We start from the raw sequence: 20,887 nt of genomic DNA on the forward strand, positions 1-20,887 counted from the left end.
ACATCCCTGGCTAACTGCAGGCACTCTGCATGCGTCTGTCATCTCCCATAAAATGGGGGAAGTGGAGCCCACTTCAGAGATGCGGGGGGAGGACTGAATGAGACCAGGCTTGTAAATGAGCAAGTACCCATCCCATGGGGGTCCCTAATAAATGCTAGATTGTAACCCAAACCCCAGGAGTGGGAAGCAGGCATGGAGGGGCTGGGGAAATATGCAGATATCGAATTTGAGGAGGGGTCCCTGGTGCCCCACAAAAACCAGGGAAAGCAAAGGATGGAGCACAGAGTAGGAGCAGCTCTCTCATCGTCTGCCTCTGAGCATACCTCTCATTTGACTCCAGATCCCTCAGCGCCTCCACCAGTGGAACCACCAGCTCCAGGCTCCAAAGGGCCGATCACCTGGAGTGCCAGGGGACACCCTCCATACCCGAGCCGGGCAGGGATCAGGAGCTCCCCCCAGACTCCCAGACTTTAGGGATGGCTTTGCAGAGCCTGCTAAGGACACGGCGCTGGAATGGGCACCCACTCGGACCTTCACCAGCAAATTACCATTTCAGACAGGCTGCGAGCTGTGTGTGCTGGCTGCTTGACAGTTGCTCTTTTCAAGAATGGTCCGGAGCCTTCCGGAACCTACCTTCCGAATGGTGGGCAGAGGTTGAACTCCAACATTTCTTCTCCAAAACCAACACTAACTTTGCTAGCAGACTTAAGAAGGGAAATTTCAAAAAGCTGGAAAGATTGAGTGCAAGCACTCTTTAAGCTGTTATTAAGAAATCTTCTAACACATAACAATGATAGAATGAATGAGAGGAGCCCCAGGTACCTGTCACCCGACTTCAAATTGTCAACACCTGTTCCCTGTGCTCCACCCCCTCGGTTCCCACCCCTTGCACCCAGTCCGGGTCGAAGCAAATCCCAGACAGTGTTTCATTCCATACATGTCTCTGAACTTAAAGATCCTTTATTAAAATAAGTACAATAACCTAATTATAACTGAGAAGACACTAATAAACTGTATTACCCAGTAAGCGCTCAAACTTCCCAAGACCGAAGCATCCACACTTTGAAGATTTATTTACTGATGAAAACAGCCCACAGCTCTTGAGCTTGTCCCTGCTTTCCCCACTCTCATCGCAAGCTTCCCTCCCTCTGGTCTTGAGGCTGGCGCAGCCAGGGACGCCGGGCACCAACCCATGTCACAGCTATGCCCTCTTAGGTCGTGTTGGGCTATTCGGAGCAAACTTTGATTGCTGGTTTTTTGGGCTAATGCTCTTCAGAAAGTGACTCCAATTTCCATCTTGTTTCCTCTTGAAACCAGGAAAGAAACATGCACCAAGAACAAAACTTTTCTGTTCTTGGAATTTTCCCTTCTCTCCTCTCTTAGCCATCAATCTTCAGTTCATCTCTAGGGGGACAACCCACTTTGACAAGTCGGCTCTTTTGACTCATTTCCAAGGAGCTTTCTGAAAAATCTCATGGCTCTGTTTATTCATTCAAGAAATATTTATTGACAGCCTCCGTGCTCTCTGACTTGCGTCTTCTTAAATGAACGCGACCGGGGTACCTTGGGGGAAACAGCCCTCCTTGCAAAGCCCAGAACGTCAGTTCTCCAAACGTGCACTAGAGGGCGCCACTCTCCCATCGGCCTCTACTACGAAAGTCTGGCGTGTTGACGCTCCCAAGTTAGGGTTGTTTTCTTACTTGAATACATTTTACGCATAGGTGGAAGCTGAAGATGTACAACGTGTTGCTTGATATATTTCCATATTTTAGTATGACTGCAGTTCTACGATATCTATCACATTCCATAACTATAGGACGATATTGCTGTCTATACTCACTCTGCTGTGAGTTGGATCTCCGTGGGTTATTCACTACGCCTGGCACGTTTACACCCGTAAACAAGGTCAATCTGGTCCCCTTTCTTTTAATCAGGTTCTCGATACCTAACCACATACTCAGCCAAATGACGAATCTCATACATCTTGCACCTTATAAAGGAAATAACTCCATTTATGGGAGGCACAAAGATGGAAAGATAGGAACTCTATAATCCCCCGAAAATAAGTCCGGGTACACATTAGCCATTGGTACAACACCCAGGGTTTATGGGTTTTGTAAAATTACGAGGACGCTGAAGACTATTTTTAATTCAAAATACCGAAAGAAATCTGCCAAGTTGAAATCAAGAAATCTTCGGGGAAAGGTCTACAAGCAGCAGCGTATCCACTTTGCTAACTTTGAAATGCAGTCTCAAAAAGATTTCATTACTTACGAAACAATTCCTAGGAACAGACAACAGAGCGAACTATGAAAGATGTGTTAGGGTTTGGTTTTGTCCTATTTGCTTATTTTTGGTTTTGGTTTTTAATTACAAATACATTGAATCTTAGCTAAAGCTTTTTCTTCATCTGCTGAGATTACCATGTTTTTTCTCCACTTACCTGTTGAAGGGTATATTTCTTTAACAGATTTTTTTCCAACGTTGAACAATCCATGTCTTTGTTCAATAAAATCTTCTTGGCTATGACATATTTCTCAATAGATTTCGGGATTTGATTTGCTAATATTTATTTTGGATTTGTGTGATTATATTCCTAAGCGACATTGACCTAAAAAAATCCTCCTTTGTTGTGTTGTCCCTGTTTGGTTTCATTTTCAAGGTTTTGCTTGACCTCATTAAGAGTTTGGAAATGTTTCTCCCCCATTCTCTGGAACTGACTGTAATGATCTTCACGAGGGGTTGACACACCTTCCCAGTTAAAGCCACCTGGGCTCCCCGTCTTGAATTGGGGGTGGGGTGGTGTTAGTTGATGACTGGTTCAATTAATTACCTTAGGCTCACGGGAATATTCAGATTGTTTAAGTCTCTCTGGGGAATTTATGTTCTTCTAGAAAATTATCCATTTTCTGTGACTGTAAATTGACATAAACTGTGGTATTCTTTTGTGATTTTTCAAAATCTGCGTTGTGCCCATAGCTAGCTATACCCTCCTTCCCATTTCCAGCATCATTTATATGTGACTTCTCTCTTTTTAGCTGGAGATTTCTCTATTTTATTTGTCTTTTCAAAGAATTGGTTTGGGTCTTATTGAGTCTCTAATAGTATTTTGTTTGCGAGCCTATCGATTTCTGTGTTCTTCTTCGGGCACATTCTGTTGTATGTTTTCTGACATTTTAAGCTGAGCTCTTCACGTTTTGATTTTCAAGCATTCTTCTCTTTGAATGAGTACATTTAAGGCCAAAGTTTCCCTCTAATTACTACTTTCACTGTACAATACAAATTCTTTGTGGTTTTTTTTTAAGATTTTATTCATTTATTTGCAAGAGAGAGAGAGCATGAACAGGGTGAGGGGCAGAGGGAGAGGGATAGGGAGAAGCAGGCTCCCCGCTGAGCAGGGAGCCCAGTGCAGGGCTTGATCCCAGGATCCTGGGATCATGACCTGAACTGAAGTCAGATGCTTAAACAACTGAACCACCTAGACCCCCCCCTTTTTTTACTTATTTGAGAGAGAGAGAGAGAGAGAGAGTGCAAGTTGTGGGAGGGGCAGAGAGAGAGGGAGAGAGAGAGAATCTCAAGCAGACTCCTCACTGAGCACAAAGCCCCATGTGGGGCTCGATCCCACAGTCCTGAGACCACCACCAGAACCAGAATCAAGAGTCAGATGTTCAACCGACTGAGCCACCCAGGCGCTGTAGTACAGCACATGTTTTGAAATGCAGTGTTTTCATAACCATCCATTAATAAATATTTTGCCATGTCCTTTACATTGTCTTTTGTGATCTGTGAATTATTAGTGTTTTTTAATTAGTGTGTTTTTAAGTCCTTGAATATACAGAAACTTTAGTTATTTTGTTATTAATTATTTCTAATTTTATTTCGTTGAGTTCACAGAATATGATCTTCCAGTGATCTTTGTTGTTTTTTTTTTTTTTGAGAGTTATCTAACAAATGGGACTATTGTATTTATTGGTCCTATTTCTCGATTTTCTCATATTGTTAAGATTTCCTGAATATGCCCCAGTGATGGTCAAGAAAACAGTCCCATTTTGTAATACTCACCAGACAAAAGGGAGACGTCACCATAAATATTTTACAGCTAACGGGGAGGCAATAGGAACTGAAAGAAGCTCCCCAAATGATATTTTTGTTCCCACCCCAATGCTATATACCCAGAGCACAAATCCAATCGAAGCCGGCATTCCGACATTCATGCAACCAGGCCATCAACCTGTTCCCTGGGCTCCCAGGGTCAGACACCCCAGTCCCAGACCTGCAAATTTCCCCTGAGTCTTTGAGGGCTTTACACACAAGAAAAGGAATCATCAGATGATGTTCAAATGCTGTCATTGGAGATCAACCAAAAACATGAGAAATTAAATCTGTTCTTTTTAAAGATTTTATTTATTTATTTATTTATTTGAGAGAGAGCACAAGTGGGGGTTAGTGGCAGAGAGAGAGGAAGAAGCAGGCTCCCCAGTGAACAGGGAGCCCGACGCAGGGCTGGATCCCAAGACCCCAGGATCATGACCTGAGTTAAAGACAGACCTTTAACCAACTGAGCCACCCAGGTACACTGAGAAATTAAATCTTAAGAAAAAAAGGGCACAAGGCATATGAATAATGTGCCAACTAAGAGTGAGGGAGAGAGCAGAGTACTGGCTGGACAAGCAAGACAGCCCACTGCCTGTCAGTTCACCCCCATCCGGGGACACGTGCTCGGGCACGCCCTCATAAGCCCCCACGACTGACACTGTGGGCACCCCCCACTGACCGACACTGGCCATAGGGACCCGTGTGCCTGTGCCACAGGCACCATCCCAGGGCTCACTGGCAATGTTGGCAATGCCGGTAGAATGGACTGTATCAAGGGACAGTGGCTGGTCACACCAAAAGCCACCTTGGGGACTCTGCGTGTGAGACAAAGAGAAGGACACCCAGGGCAGGAGGCGAGGAAGCCACAGGCAGTGGCAGAAAGCAGCATTAGCGCCAAGTCGGAGGGCGCCATGGCCAGCACCAGACAGGAGGTGGGAAAGCTGGCCAGTGTGTCCTTCTTACGTTCACATCAAGACCGAGCCCTCCCCAACCCCAAGAACTCCAGGTGATCTGTTCTTCTTCTAGGAGCCCCAAGCCGCACACACACCCAGGGACTTCTGGGAGCACTCACCTGCGGAGAAGTCCGCCTGTCCCCTCTGTCCCTCAGCCTGTATTTCTCTCACCTCCCAGGACCCCCTGGGCACCCCATGCCACCCACCTCCAGAGCGCCTCTGGCCCCGCACATGGACACAGTTCACACTGCTTCTAGAAACAGAGGCTCTCTTGAACCCACATGCTTTAAACTTAATGTCCAGGGGGCGCTGCTTGTCCCTAGAAGACAAGGAGAAGGACCAGCTTGTCCCCTCACAAATGAAAGAATTTCAGGTCCTTCCCGCATTTCAGAGGCCCCTATCCCCAGGGGCTCTGCCTAACAATAGCTTTTAGAAAAGATTATTGTGAGGGCGCCTGGGTGGCTCAGTGTGTGGCTCTTGGGCCCATGGGGGGATTGAACCCCTGCCAGGTCCCACACTCAGCACGCGCTCACTCTCTTTCTTTCAAATAAATAAACCTTTAAACAACTAAAATAAAAATAATTATGATTAAACACAACAGCTAACATGTTGCCTTGAAGCATCTGCCTTTGAAACTGCCCAAGTTCCGGATGAGCAGGGAGAATTTGTTTTATGTGGGTTTAACCGATGACCTTCCAGAAACAAAGGTCTGCTCCAAGGGGTCTTTCTGTCTCTGCCGCTAGAAACTGCAGTCATCTCGCCTCAAGAAAGAAAAAGCTCTAGTCCTACAAGCATGTGCTCTGGAGTAGAGGTGGCAGCGGCCATAGGAAGAGCGTGGCTGAGTCATAGGAACAGTGTCGGGACCAAGGCAGAGGATTCGGCTCCGCGCAGCCCCAAAGAGCCCACACAAGCGGTAAAGAAGCGACTACGGAATTTCATCCCTGAAAGAAACTTCAGAGAGTGGCTCGTCTGCACGGCTCATTTCCTGCATCAGAACTAACTGTGGTTCAAAATGGCAAAGATCTTGGGGTGCCTGGGTGGCTCAGTGGGTTGAGCATCCAACTCTTGGTTTTGGCTCAGGTCACGATCCCAGGGTCACAGGATCAAGCCCCGTGTCAGGCTCTGTGCTCAGCGGGGAGTCTGCTCCCTGTTCTCTCTTTTCTTCTCCCTCTTCCGCTCCCCTACCTCACTTGTGCTCACTCTCTCTCTCTCTCTCAAATAAACAAACAAATCTTCTTTAAAAATATTTTTTAAATTGTAAGGGTCTTGCAAAGCCACATAGCAATACTAGATACCAGTCCTTGACCCTTGATCTAGATTCTTGGGCCTTGCCTCCAGTTGGGAGGGGCCTCAGAGCAGCTGGTAAGGAGCTGCCACATCAGCACTTAGGCCTCACGCCTGGCCCCCCGGGAAGGAGATGGCCACCCCAATCTATTCATCTACTGGCAGCTTTTTGCTGAAAACCTACGGGTAACTGGCCCCACGCAGAACTGAATAAAGATACTTGTGATCTCTTGCACGTGCAAAGCGCTTCAAGCTTGTATTCAAGACATTTCCTTAGTCTGGGGTCTTCCTAAAAGCGGAGCCTGAGACAAGGATTCCGCCCAAGGGGAATAAGTACTATTGAGAAGTGTTCTCTGGAGAAGGGGAGTGGGAAGCAAGATTGGGTGGGGAAAGAGCCAGTGATGGGGTCTCAGCTGGAAACTGGTGTCCTCGGATCCCCCGGGGGGTTTCTGAGCCGTGGCTGCAATCCAGAGCTCACCCCCTGCCGTGTCAGCCTCATTGGGGGTTGGCTGGGGCAGCCCATAGCCGACCAGCTGTGAACCATTAGCAGCCAATACTCAGGACAGCTCGGAAAGGGCAGCTGGTGTGGCGCCAGCAGCATCCATAGCAGACATCCTTTCGCTTGGGCGTCATTCCCGTGAGGGCACTGAGGCCTGGCCATGTTTGGAAGAGGCTCAGACAAAGGGGAGAGGCGGACCCAGAGTGGGGGGAAGAACTGTTTCCTCACCCAGGACTGGCCACTTTCTGGGCCCTTCTGTCCAGGTCAGGAGAGGTGCTGCTGGCAAACATCCTTAGGATGGGGTGGGGACGGCTGCGGCCGGGGTCCTGAACCCTGCTGGAGGCGGCATCTTGTCTCCACACCCGCAAGCCAGCCTCAGAGGAACGCGCATCTCCATCTCCTCCCTGAAGGGTGAACGGAATGTCTGAGTCAAAAGGCTAGCCGGGGCGGAGGGAAAGCGACAGTGCAGAGTGCCCACACCCAGTTGTCTGCAGATCTCACGGACATGCAGCTCCTGACTCGGGTCCTGGAGTGGGGCAGCCACTGTGCAGGGACAAGGTCCCAGGTGGCTCGATGGTGCTGGTCGGAGCAGGAGCCAGGGTCTCCCCACCGGGAGCCTCCTCACTGCTTCTCCTTCTGGTCACCCCTGGTGAACCGGCCTTTCACTGGCTCTTGGACCACGGGCTCCAGGAGGGGCCGACCCCTCGGTGGCAGTTTGGGCCCGGCCTGGCCACTCAGATCACTGCCCTCCGCTGAAGGGCTCAGGCCTTTAGGGCAGGAACCGAGCCTCAGCAGGCCGAGGGCTTCTTCCTGTCCTGTGTGCGAGCTGGGGAGGCAGCCCCCAAGAGGAAGGGCAGAGCCAAAGACGTGCTAGGGACCTGGCTGTCACCATCAAGTCCCTGCACGGCTGCCCCATGAGCCAACACGTCCCCATTTTGTCATTAGTCCATTTGAGTTGAACAAGAGCACTGCCTGATGGACCCAGCAGACCCAAGTTCCAAAGCCTCCCTCCTTGAGTCACTGCCCCTCAGGACGTTCCTTGGCTGATAGAAACAATCGACACCGCCCCAAATCTGACTCAAAGAGCAGAACACAGGGGCACCTAGGTGGCTCCTCAGCTGAGCGTCTGACTCTTGATTTTTTTTTTAAAGATTTTTTTTTTATTTATTTGACAAAAAAAAAGAGGGAGGAGAGGGAGCAGCAGGCTCCCCGCTGAGCAGGGAGCCCAACGCAGGGCTCGATCCCAGGGTTCTGGGATCATGACCCAAGCTGAAGACAGACGCCTCACCGACTGAGCCACCCAGGTGCCCCTGACTCTTGACTTTTGGCTCAGGTCATGATCTCAGGGGCAGGAGATGGAGCCTGAAGTCGGGGCCCACACTCAGCGGGGAGTCTGCTTGAGATTCTCTCTCACCCTCTGCCCCTCCCCTCGCTCATGCTCTGTCTCTCTCTCAAACAAATAAATGTTAAAAAAAAAAAAAGAAGAATAGGACACGGAAGCAAGGTTCTGGAGTGAGCCTTGGCCGTGATCAGGGCCAGTACCTCGCCAACAGCAGGAGGGAAGTCACTCACCCACAGGGGCAGGTGGCCAAGCTACTCATCGCGGCAATGCTGTGGCTTTTGAGCTATGCTTTCTCCAGCCTTCGGCCACCACGGAACATAACTCCTCGAGACAGAATGGAGGCAGAGCTAGAAGCCACCTCCCTGCTCCCAGCTGAGCCCCAAATGACCACAGGTCACACCAGCTGATGTCGAGGGAACATTTATTCCACTTGGTCAGCCCCGGCCGGTCTTAGTGGCCAACGGAAATATCCAGCCCTGAAACCATTGCCACGCACTCCTGCGTAGCCATGTCGGGGGTCCCTCCTGCCCCGCTGCCCCAGATAGGGGAGCACCTGAGGGCCCCTACGGCCATTACTGCCCTGGGGGAGCCAGCTCATGACCCAGCAAGATGCACCCATGTGGAACTCACGGGTCCTCTCCTCCTCACGGCCAGTCACCGCACCGCCTCCAGCACTGGACCCATCAGCCAGCTGACAAGTATTTCCTGAGTGTTATGAGCCCAGCCCCGTGCTGGACCCTGTTGGGCTTTGAGAAGACATGGCCCATCCCTTGCCCTCAGGGAGCTCACAGTCTAGCTGGAGACCCAACACACACACATCCACATGCGTGCACATGGACAACCCGGGGTCCCCGAGGGTGAGATGACGTGTCAACACAGGGACTGTTCGGAGGACGAGGATGGAGGGCCTGGTGGAGAAGAGGGATCAGCAGGGTGGGGGAAGGGCCACATTTTGGACCAATTCCAGGGAAGGCAGAGAAGGCAACAGTGGATGTGGGCGACAAGTTACAGGGAAGGGAGATGAGAGGACAACACAGCAGAGAAGAGAGTGCATCTGCGAGGCTCCCTCAGGCGGGCCAAGGGTCAGATCACATGGAAGCTTCTAGAGCACAGATTGCCTCCTCTTCCTCTGCTCTCCCCCTGAGCAGTCTGATATCAGGACGAGGCGGATGGCAGATGGCCCGTAAGACCCTCTGTGCCAGACCACATGGGAGACACCACCAGCAAGGTCCCGGGCCAGGAGCTGGGGAGGCCTCCCGACAACCCTGACCAAACCTAGCTTGGCCCTGGGACCCCCCAGCAGAACAACGGTGCTGTGACCCACACGACTTCCATTGCTGGGCTTGGAACCAGATCCCATGGCTATAGGCCTCTCCCCACCCCCACGGATTGCACTAAATATAACAGTATCATGATCAGTGGGTTGTCATCAAAAACCCATCCCAGCCCTAATCAGCCACATCTTTTCAGGTCAAGTGGTTCATTCTGAGGAGGCCAGTGAGCTCCAGGCCAACCAGCTCAGGGTGAAAACCAAAGTCGTCACCCCTGTCCCACTGTCCACGCCAGAGCACTGGCAGGCCCCAGGAGTGAGGCTTGGTCTCCCTGCCCAGCCGTCTCCACCCCATGCCCGGCTGCAGCTGAACTCCTGGTCTGGCAGGGGATGGCCCTCCGTGGCTTGGCTGCTGGAAGCAGGATCCCTCTCCCAGGTAGCCTCAGTCCAAGTTCATGCTCACCCCACATCCACAGAAATTCCAGCTTTCCCCACCACCTCTACAGTGAAATCGAAGTCCAGCCTGCATGGCAAAAGCCAGCAACCAGGTAGCCACAACAAGCAGCCCCAAACCAGACAAGAGCAAACCCAGCCCAGCGAGCCTCCAGCAGTGTTCGCAGAGGGGAGGAAAGGTTCTAGAAGCCTGATGCACAGTCAGGCCCAGGAGAAGAGAGAGGAAGGTTCCCCTCCTCAGAATCCTTTATTCCTGGACGAGGGCAGGAAGCTCAGCTGGGGAGGGAAAAGTGCTACTTGTATAGTGACACAGGCTCTATGTCCGGTGAAGAATGAGTGGCGGGTTGTGTCTGGGAGCTCTGAACTTGCTTGTAGATTTTTGTGTCTACATGAGTATGCGTGTTTTCCTGGGGAGAAGGTTCATAAGGTTTGTGAGATTTTCCAAGGGCTTCATGCCTCCCACGGACTAAGAACGGTCACTCTGAGAGCAAAGCCTGTGGCAGGTATGGGCCACACCTGGGGCAAGGCTTTGCCTCTAGAACCAGGTCTGCCACCGACTTGCTGCGTTCTCTTAGGCAGGTGCAGAGAAGCCGGCTCTCCACACAGGCATTGTCCCTGTGGCCACAGGAGAGTGGACAGTGGCCGGGCCGCCAGGACGAGCTCTTCTCCAGCTGTGACTCCCACCAGGTTGGGGGAGTTTTTCCACCAGGGCACAGAACCCGCCTCCAATTCCAGGCTCCACGGATCCCCTCTGCAGGACACCTCCCGAGGTAGGTCTTAGGGGACGTGTCCTTATGCCAGCGGGCAGGCCCCCACGGGGTCCCATTCCTCGTCTCTGGGCCCAGATGTGCCTGACACACCGCCTAGAGGGCCTGCCCACTCCACATCTGTTCATAGAGACAAAGAAACCAGGGTCAGGTCTGGGGCTCTGACACGGCCCTACCCAGCCGCCGCCCCCCCCTGCTCCCTACCCCGACCCTGTGGCTAGGTGGGAGCTGTCAGCTGGGCCACCTTGCACTTGTCCGGAGCTTCGAGCCAGTCCTCTTAGCCCCCTACCAAGTGCTCTGGGATTATCGGTCTATTTTACCACTGAGACAACTTGAGATCAGTGCGTTCAAGCTCCAGATGTCCCAGGTCCCGGTTTAATCTCATCATCTCTGCCACTAAGTACTCGTCCACATAGCAGTGGCCACCTGGTGGCAGGCCGAAGGCCACTGACCCCCAAGGAGCCACGAGGCTCTAAGAAAGGGTAGAGGGTGGAGACAGGTCTCCAGCATCTCCGGGACAGGCTAGGCACAGAGCAAGGGCTCTGTGAGTGCAGGTCCCCTCCAATACTCCAACTCCCTTCCTCCCAACCCACTACTGTGGATGCCATGCTCCCCCAGACCCCCACACCACCGAGGGGCACTCCTCCCCAGGATCCTACCACCTGGTCTCCAGTCCCAGTCCCCCACCCTTGACCCTCCACGTTCCCACCAGCAGGAGCCTCCTTCACAGGCAGTGCGGTAGAGATGAAGGGTCTTGGGGGCCAGGCATGCGCTGCTCCACCACTAAGCACTTAGGGAGATTTGGAGCAAGCTTGGCTGAGCCTCAGTTTCTTCATCTGCTAAATGGCTCACGACGCCTATGCTCTGGAGCACTGACTTGGAATCGGGGACCTGGGGGCCAGACCTGGCTCTCCACTTGGTCAAGCCTCTTAGCTAGGGGACTCATTCTCTCTTACCCAGATAACCCCACAATCCTCAAGGCTCCTTCTCACCCCACTCTGACCTGTCCCCACAGTGCTTCCATTTCTCCTTGAGCTGCATGTCTGAGATCACCATGCTCTCCTCATTAAACAGCTTGGTGTCCTCTCTCCCTGGCCACAATGTCCCTTGTAGGGCAAATATGAGCCTCCTCTATCTGCCCCTGCCTCAGAGACCCTCCACCTTCACTCTCCCTAGAGGACTTGTATTCATCCCCAGAACCCAGTTTAAGCCATCAGACTGCCTTGGCGACACCAATCCCGTCCCCCTGTCTGTTAGGAGAGCCTGCAACCCCCGTGTTGGTAACAAGTGCCCCCCCCCCCCCAGGTTTTGTGTCTGTATCTCCTCCCAACAGCACTTGGGACACACCGGGGTGCTCAGTAGAAGTTTCTGGAGCATTGAGGTCATCCTCTTTTATCTGGTAATGTTTAACTACAATCCTCACGCTATCCCAGGGAGAAGTCCCTTGTTAAATGCAACTTACAGATGAAAAAACTGAGTCATGAAGTGATGTGACTTCTCAAGTACCCCAGATAGTAAGTGATGGGGCCAGGAGGCCTTGGGGGCTGGGGGTGGCCTGGGCATTGTGGAGAGAGGCCCTCTCCAGGTGGCTTCCAACTCTGACATTCTGGGAATGAAGATCTAGTAAGAAGCTAGTCATAGCCCCAGAGCCCAGGGCATCCCACCTCTCCTGCCTGTCCGCCCCCCAGCCCCTGCCCAGGCCTGAGAGGGGCTCCGGGTGGCCCTTCGGTCTCACCTACTCTAGGCCGGCTGAGCATGAGGAGGAAAACCAACGCAGGGGCCCAGAGCCCAGCCAGAGGATGGAGAAGACACAGGAGGAGGCGTCCCAAGCCGGGCAGCGGCCCACTCCTTCAAGACCCCGAGCCAGCCCTCCCCGTCTCCAGGGATGGCGTCCAGAACGTGGGCCGCGGCCCAGCGCCCTCTCCGGGAGTCGTGGCCACGGCCCCGGGGCCGGAGACGGGCGGCGGCGGGCCCGGGGCGCATCAGAGCACGCGGCCTAAATGGGCCGCGGGGCCGTCGGGCGCGTGGCCGTGGCTGCGCTGGTGGGCCTTGAGCGAGCCCTCGCGCGCGAAGCTCTTGCCGCAGCGGGCGCAGAAGTAGGGCCGCCGCTCCCCGAACACGCCGGGCCGGCGCGGGTGCGGCGCGGGCATGCGCGCGTGCGTGCGCTGGTGGTTGAGCAGGAAGCGCGGCTCGCGGAAGCAGCGGCCGCACTGCGCGCACTGGTGCGGCTTCTCGCCGCTGTGGATGCGCTGGTGCGTGAGCAGGTTCTGCTTGAGGCTGAAGCAGCGGCCGCACTCGGGGCAGGGGAAGGGCCGCTCGCCGGTGTGCGTGCGCTGGTGCACCTCGAGGTTGTGCTTGACGCTGAAGGCCTTGCCGCACTCGGGGCACACGAAGGCGGCCGCGCGGCCGCCCCCCGCGTGCGCCTTCTGGTGCCGCACCAGGCTGGGCTGCTGCGAGAAGGTCTGGCCGCACAGCGGACAGCGGTGGGGCTGCTCCTCCGCGGGGTGGTGGATGACCAGGCCTCGCTCGTCCCCCAGGCCCTCCTCCCCGTCCCCCGCAGGGGACCCGCCCCCCGAGGACGCCAGCTCTGTCATGGGCGCTTCCAGCCGCAGTCACCAGCCCCTGGGGAGGAAGAAGCGGAGAGAGAGGAGTCAGAAGAGGGGCGGTGGGGGAGCATCCAAGGATGAGCCGGCCCCCAAGCTCAGGGAGGAGATTGCACTGGCTGCCCACAGCTTCGGTATCAGCCCCCTCTACAGTCTTGTTCAGGCCAGCGTCTCCCCGCTGGAACGCCCCTCTTTCTCCTCTACCCACTAATCACAGCCTGCCCCTCCTTAAGGCCTTTATCAAGTGCCACCTCCTCCCCAAAGCCTTCCCTGACCCCTCCGGCCCCTGCTGAGCCCTATGGCCCAACCCTATGACCCCGAGTCATCACAGGCATGCAGGTCAGGCCCCCTCTGTCTCCTGGCCCTGTGCCTGCCCTAAGGACAGCGCCGTCTCCCTCTCATATCTCCCCCACCAAGCACTGTGCCCACCACACGAACCATTGGATAAATGCCGATAGGTAACACTAGGGGCTTCTAGAATTACAAGTTAGGCTGCCCCTGGACAGGTCTTATCTCTCCAACTAGAATCTCAAGGAGCGGGGTGCATCCCCAATCTGGAGGGAAGGGTGGGGTCACGCTGTGGGTCGAAGATATTTTTGAAAAGCTTAAAACAAGAAACAAACAAACAAAAAAACCCTGTGAACTTGAAAGTGATCTCAATTAAACATTAAAGGCAGCAGCTCTCTGTTTATCTGAATGAGGCTTGCCCCTGAAAGGTTTGCAAATCCCTGAAAGGGAGTGTAAGCTCCCAGGAGCTGGTCTCAGCTTGATTCCTCTTGGCATCCCCAGGATACAGACGCCTGGCCCAGTGCTCCACAAACACCCCCAAGTTCTGCTCTATCCCATTCATGCTGGTTCTGTGAGGCTTCTCTTCCCCAGGGCACTGCGTTCCTCTTGAATAGTTTGCCACTGTCCTCACAGCAACCCTGGGGAAGGAGCAGGGCCTTTCTGAGCCCTGCTTTCTAGATGGGGTAACTGAGGTCAGCTTACTCCCTCAAGGTCACACAAGGTGAGCCAGGACTAGGGCCTAAGTTCCCTGACTCAATGGCAAAAGTTCTTCTCAATGAACCAGCTGCTCATAATCTAAACTCCCCTCAAAATACACATACACACACACACACACACACACACACACACACACACACGACCACCACCACTCTCCTGGCCGCCACAGAGTTAGAGACACCCAAAGCACCACTGCTCTTGGAGGAGGTCACTGTCTGCCGCCACCACCTCCCTGTCCTCCCAAAAACCTAGGGCTCCTGCAGAACATGGGGGCCTGCTCCAGAGTAGGCTGGAGGCACTCCCCTGCAGCCTCCATCCCCATCAGGGACCTAGACCTCCACACAGGCCTTCTCCACGCTTCCAGATCTCACTGCTTGCTACAACCTCAGTCGACCTATCTGCAGAGTGGGATCTCCAAGATCCCCCTTTTGTCCCCCCCTTCCCTCAGGCCAGCGTGGAACACACACTCACCCTGGAGAAGGGGACAAGTGCTACTTGCAGCAGACCCCACCCACAAGGCTTTCCCCAGCCAGCTGCATTGACATTTGCAAAGACAGACCATCACAGTCCTCTTGGCCAGACTCAGCAGGGCCTTGTCTCCAGGCAGCCTCTGGGCTCTCCCCAGCCAAATCCCTGAGTAAGGCCCCCGACTACGGAGAAGGTCTAAAGCAATGGCTCCCTTTTATCCCCCAAGTTCCTCCATCCCCTCCCGCACTCACAGCCCAGGCTGCGCCCCTGTTCCTCCGGTCTCCAGCAGTGGCTCCTTCCTCTAGAGTATGCGCTGCCCAGCGCAAATACGGTAACTCTCCCGCAGCGACTCCCGCGCCCCTTCTCCCTCGCCCCCATAAAGACGGCCAGCTTCCCGCACCGCCGTTTTTATGAAATAGCTGCATGAATCAAAACAGCTGGCCCCACCCACCCGACCTTCGCACACAACCGTGCAAACTCCCGTGGCCCGAGCGACCCTGGAGAAATATGGTAAACTCTGCGCCGCAACCTCGCCCCCACGAAAATACGTAGGCCTCCCACCCTGCAGCCGCAACCCACCCCAACCGGCTGCAAGCCCCGGCTCCCTCGGGGCGCGGATGCAACCCACCCCCCAGCTCCCGCAGCACCCCCGGGAGGATCTCGCAACGCCGGATAAATACGTAATTAAGTCGCGGCGCTCCCCGCTCCAGGAAAGGGTCTGCGCGGCTCCTGGCAAATACGGTAGCGCGCCCGCAGTGACCCGCCCCCAAGGGTCCGGCACCGGCCTCGATAAATACGGTAATCTCCCGCCGCGGCCCCAGCCCCGGCGGCCCGGGACTCACATGGCGCCGCCTCCCGAGCCCGTCCGTCTCCTCCGCAGCGCCGCAGTCGCCAGCGTCGCCGCAGCCGCACAGCAGCCCCGTGAGGCTGGGAGGTCTAACTCGCCAACGACCTGGCTGGCGGAAAAAGCAGGGCTGCGAGCGCTGCGCCCGCCCGGGCAGGAGAGGAAACCGGGCGGGAGCCGGTTCGGGAGCAGAACGCCCCGCCGGGCGAGACACCCCAAGCTCCCGGGCCCCCGGCCTCAGCCATTCCCATTTCAGGATCGTCCGAGGCCCCAAGCCGGCAGTTCGAGCCTCTTCCTCACCTCCCTCATCCTAAAGCCGCGCTGGCCTGGCCAGGCCCACGGACTGGCCCCCAGAGCCCAGGAAGCGGGGTGTGGGGGCGCTGGCGGCATAAGCTGGGGGTGAAGGCAGGCGGCTGCGGAGCCTGTTGGAGCAGGGTGTCGCGGGTGGCAGACCGCCATGGCAGGGGCAGAATAGCAACTGCCCGAACTGACCGTGTTGCCAAAGCCTCCCCCACCCCACCCCCGACCCTCTGGCCCGGTTTATGCCACCAGTACGCCAGGGGACATGGAAGAAGTGACACCCCAATTGTCCCTGCCTTCTCTGAACTGGACCCATTCCGCTCAAGCCGAAGATACCCCACAAAAGAGCCACTGATGACACCCCCGTGAACAGGGCTGGGCTGAATCCCAGCTTTCACCTGTCCTTCCATAATAACACCCCTTACCTATACCTTACTTGTCTTTTTACAAAGCCGTTTCCATATATTATCTCATGGGAGCCTTCCAATAACCAGGTGCCATCTAGGTTGCATGGGTATCATTATCCTATTTTATAGATGGGAAAAGAAAAGAAAATTGAGACGGCGCAGCTTCCCTGGAGACCCGCAGCCCTAATGGCCGAGGCCGACGGGAAGGCAGGCCCACCACCCTGCTTGGCCTTCCCGGCATCACTCTGGTACCTAGACCCCCAAACAGAAGCACGGTGCAATGATCGTGGCTGGAAATAAGCTTGTCAAGAGTAAAAAAAAAAATAAATAAATAAGTGCTTTCGAGTTTACACTTCATAGATAAAGGGGCCAGAAGGGAAAGTGATCTTTTTTAAGTGGAAAGTACTAGAGGAATATCAAGTAGCCTTTTTCTCTGTGGCCCCTTGTAGCTGCCAGGTGGCGGGCCCGGCAGAGCATCTTACAACAGATGGTGGACGTGGCTGCTGGGGTGGCATCAACCCTGAGGAGGGGCTTGGGGAGACACAGGCCTCCTGGCCCCATGAGGCAGCCCCCGCCCCTCGGCAGGTTTCAGTGGGCCCTCCTGGGAACTGTACAGTTCCTGGCAAGGTCCACCTGGAAATACACTCAATCCTTATTCTCAGCACCAGACCTGAAGATCGGCCCTGCGGGCTATCGAACCTCGCTCTGTGAACCAGTTGATCCCAGCAGGTCTGCGTCTGGCCCTCTCGGGCCTCTCCAGGACCCCACAGCCCACCCCATCCATGGTGCTCCTGTGGCAGCGCACTGAGCTAAATGGGGCTTCTCGAGCTAGACATCCCAAGGAGACTGGTATTTAAAATAGAGGCACCAGGGAGGGAATTCTGGGAAGCCAAAAGAAATGAACCCACCAGGACAGATATTCTCATGACATTGCCAAAAGGACCCCCTAACCCCTGATGACCCGCAGACCCCCTCTGCCCAGGTGCTGGAGCTTTGCTCACGGAACAGCCACGCCTCCCACCTGCCCAGCTCCTGCTACAAAAGTTGTCAGCTGTCAAGAGCTACCGGCTTCCATCCCTTCTACAGGCTACAGGAGAAATGGGGACACTTAGTCAATGACCAGGTTTTTCAAAAACAAAACCAAAAATGCACCAGAAGATAACACCCATGTTTTTAGCAGCATTTTCTAAGTAAGCTATGCCAAAGCCGCAAGGCACACAGCTGGGGGACGGGCGTGGGAGGGAGGCGACAGCCCCTAAACCCCACCCTGTCTCAGTGGGCGATGCCGAGGGCCCAGGGCTCTCACAGGGCCCCCAGGCTCTGGGAGGCCTCCAGTCTCTACTCTGCCAATGATTGAGTTCTTCTGAGTTACTTCATCTCTCTGGTTTCATACACACGCACCCCCCACAACACACACACACACACACACACACACATATACATTTCCCCCTACGGTTCTCATGTGCTGTGGTGGACACAACTGAATGGAGATGGGGAGTCTTTCTGCAAACGAAGCCATGCTTCTTCATCCAGGTGGGGCCCGTAGTGGGCATGGCAGCCACCACCACTCCACGAGACTCGTGTGACAGCTGGATGTTGGACCCTAACAAAGGCCTAGGTTGCTCCCAGCCAAAGCATCCCAGAGAACAGCAGGCGTGTGGCCCCCTTGTGGACAGAGGTGTGGACAGCTCAGCGGAGCCCTGGAGGGGACCCTGCTCCTCTCTCCCACATGGGGGTGGGGTTGGGGCATGCTAGATGGACTGTCTCCCCCGCACCTCCGTGTGCTTCCCAGCCAGCCCCAGACTGCTGCTCCTGCACATCCCAGCCTGGGCTTCCTCCAGCTCCTCCTGCTTTGGGCGGCATCCCAGGGTTTTCCGCTCAGCTGGGTCACCGCTTCCCTCCTGACTCACTCCTCCCAACTCCCCTAACTGAACAGGGACCACTACACACCCCCTTCCAAAGCACGGTGTTCTGGCTTCAAACTGCAGTTTAGCACACACCTTTGTTTTCCCACTAGGTCGTGGGCTCCAAAGGGCAGGGGCTGTGTTTCCGGTATCTCTGGATCCCAAGGGCCCAGCATCGAACGGGCCCTCAGCCGACTTCTGGCGAATGAATGAACACATCTGTAGGCCGCAGCTGCCAGCCGTCAGCCAGCATGCTGATGCAGCGTAAGGAACGAGGGGTTGCGGGCAAAGCCACAGCCCTGGCAGTGAGGGCTGGGAGACCCGGCCGACGCACGGTTGGAGACGTGGGGCTGTGGGTACAAGGTCTCATCTACTCCAAAGTTCTCTCTCCTTGACTTTAAGACCCAAGATGTGACCTAGGATCAATTCAGCCAAGTCCTTAAATTTGCAGCTGGCCTCCTAACACAAGTGGAGACTTCCTTTTTATGGAGACTTCCATACTAAACTTGCACCCACATAAACTCAGTTCCGCAGCTTCTCATGCCATACTTCAAGTACTCAGTAGACACATGTGGCTGATGGCCGTGGTTTTGGACGGCACATTTATAGAACATTTTCCTCACCCCCAGAAAGTTCTCCTGGACAGTGCCTGTCTAGGGCTCTGCCCCCTTCCGGTCTGAGTAACCTAAGAGGCACTACTCTCTTTTTAACCCAAGGGACAACCTACAGGATGCCGTTCATTTTCCTCTCTTCTCTGCCATGATCCAGTGAGAGCAGTGACATATGAGAACATACTGTTTCCGGCCCCAACACTTCTCTTGCAAAAGGTCAAGGATATATATATTTTTTTAGCCAAATGACTTAAAGAATAAAAGAAAATGTTCTCAGAAGCATCCTCCACTCCCCCAGATGCTGTCTGCCAAGTCTCCGCTGGTCCCACTCTCCCCCCCCCAACCCCATCCGTGCACCTGCCCATGGGCCTCCCAGCCTCTTCCTCCGGCAGCTTCCCAGGGCTGGGGCTGAAAAGCAGGAAGCCCATCCTCCTGAGGTGGCTGCCAGCTTGCTGGCCCACTCGAGGCTTAGGTTGCTTGCCAAAGCACCACTGTTTCCCCAGTTCCTGGGTCATTTTTCTTAGCTCCCAGCCTGCTCCTAACAAAGGAACACACGGATGATGCCCGCAGTTCTGGGAGCCCCAACTCTGCCAAGCTCATCTGGCCCGTGGATCCCACCGCAGTCCCACACTTACCTGGAGGTGGACAGGACAGAAGGCCTTTATGATCTTGATCTGCTTATGTTTGTTTCCTGTTCACCCGTGAAACCCTTTCCTCTCTGATTTTACAACATGCCTCTTCCCAACCATTCCCTGGCCTAGTTTTACTATTTTACAACGAAGGGGGATGAAAATTAAAGTCGACAATGCCAGGCCACCCTTGGAAAAGCCGTTGGTTGTGGCAATGGAAGGAGCTTGGCTAACAGGAGGCCTGGGCCTGCCCTGGGTTTGCGACATGACCTGGTGGGCCGCAGCATCCCCTCTTCCCTGGAGTACTCCCCAGCCACGGTCACTGACCTCACAGTGAGGCTAAATGACATAGTGAACAACAAGCTTTGTCAGGGAGCTGGAGCTGGGACAATTTATTCAAGAGCTGACTGAGCTACATGTGTATTAGTGACTTCCCATGAAGGTGCGTCAACTTAAGGTCAGGGACCGTGGGTGCTATTGGCTGAATTGTGTCCCCCACCCCAAATTCATATACTGAAGCCCTGACTCTCTCCCAACAATGTAATGGCATTCAGACCTGGGTCCTCTGGGGGGCAATGAAGTTTCTATGAGGTTCTAACTGGGATCTTCCTTGATGACATTAGTGCCCTTATAAGAAAAGGAAGAGATACAAGAGGGCATGTTTCCCCGTCCCCCCGCCATGTGAGGACACAGGGAGAAGGCAGTCCTGGGCAAGCCAGGAAATAGGCCCTCACCAGGAACCGGATCTGCCAGCACCTTGATCTTGGACTCCCTGCCTCCAGACTGTGAGAAATAAGTATCTGTTGCTTAAGTCCCGTTTGATGCGGTGGCCCAAGTACCTGGCACATAGTAGGCTTGTTAGTGAACCAAAGTGTTACCATGCCCTGACCTGGCCAAGGGGACACATGTCTCAGTAATTCTTCGCTCTGAAGGATGTGGCCCCGTCCCCCCTGTGACCCAAAGCACCCATCTGTGACATCAATCACTATGAGTGAACAAACCTCCTCATACTGGCATGGGGAAGCATGCTGCGTTTAGGCCTCATTAACCCCAAGTCCTGCCAACACAGCTGTTGGACTGCTTTGGTCATTAGACAGAGGCCATCTGTGGATGAGGACACCTTCAATGGTATAGAAAGTCCCACCTGAGATCCTCAGCGGCTGTCTGCGCTGCCCCTCAGGCACCTGAATCCCCGGGGCTCTGGGGTCTGGCAGGGTCTATCCCTGCGGGCAGCAGCTTTTGGATGCAGAGTGGTACTCTGGGATGCCTTCCTGGAGGAGGCGGGCTTGCTTGACTGGGTCTCAGGATTTGCTAAGCGGCAAAGTGGAAGATGCAAACAGCCCATGTGTAAAGCAGGTTGTGCTGAGATCCGGGGCACTGGGCCTCCCTGCGCAGGGCAGCCTGGGAAAGGAGCTGCAGGAGGGGGCAGGCATTCCGGGAAGGTAGGAGAGCA

At 54.6% G+C, this 20,887-nt stretch overlaps 1 protein-coding gene across 7 annotated transcripts; it reads right to left on the minus strand.

The window, feature by feature from the left end:
* Window positions 1-10,215: 10,215 nt before the first annotated feature.
* On the minus strand, window positions 10,216-20,661 carry LOC116856690 (zinc finger protein 775-like). Of its 7 annotated transcripts, none has more exons than XM_032840222.1 (4): window positions 20,579-20,661; window positions 12,399-13,285; window positions 12,126-12,269; window positions 10,216-10,783 (listed from the first exon to the last, which is right to left on the minus strand). In XM_032840222.1, exon 2 carries the CDS (start codon window positions 13,255-13,257, stop codon window positions 12,646-12,648), a length of 612 nt encoding a protein of 203 aa, XP_032696113.1. In that variant the 5' UTR covers window positions 13,258-13,285; window positions 20,579-20,661; the 3' UTR covers window positions 10,216-10,783; window positions 12,126-12,269; window positions 12,399-12,645. The 7 variants fall into 7 exon arrangements, with proteins under 7 accessions (XP_032696113.1, XP_032696110.1, XP_032696108.1 ...); XM_032840219.1 differs by lacking the exon at window positions 20,579-20,661 and adding an exon at window positions 19,441-19,488; XM_032840217.1 differs by lacking the exon at window positions 20,579-20,661 and adding an exon at window positions 15,582-15,965.
* Window positions 20,662-20,887: the final 226 nt, after the last annotated feature.

Source organism: Lontra canadensis, unplaced genomic scaffold (genome assembly GCF_010015895.1).
Source record: "Lontra canadensis isolate GAN:19392208 unplaced genomic scaffold, GSC_riverotter_1.0 scaffold111, whole genome shotgun sequence".
Taxonomy (NCBI): Eukaryota; Metazoa; Chordata; class Mammalia; order Carnivora; family Mustelidae; genus Lontra; species Lontra canadensis.

Coding starts and splice junctions, on each gene's coding strand:
- LOC116856690 (XM_032840222.1), bottom strand. CDS start 13,257: ATGACAGAGCTGGCGTCCTCGGGGGGCGGGTCCCCTGCGGGGGACGGG.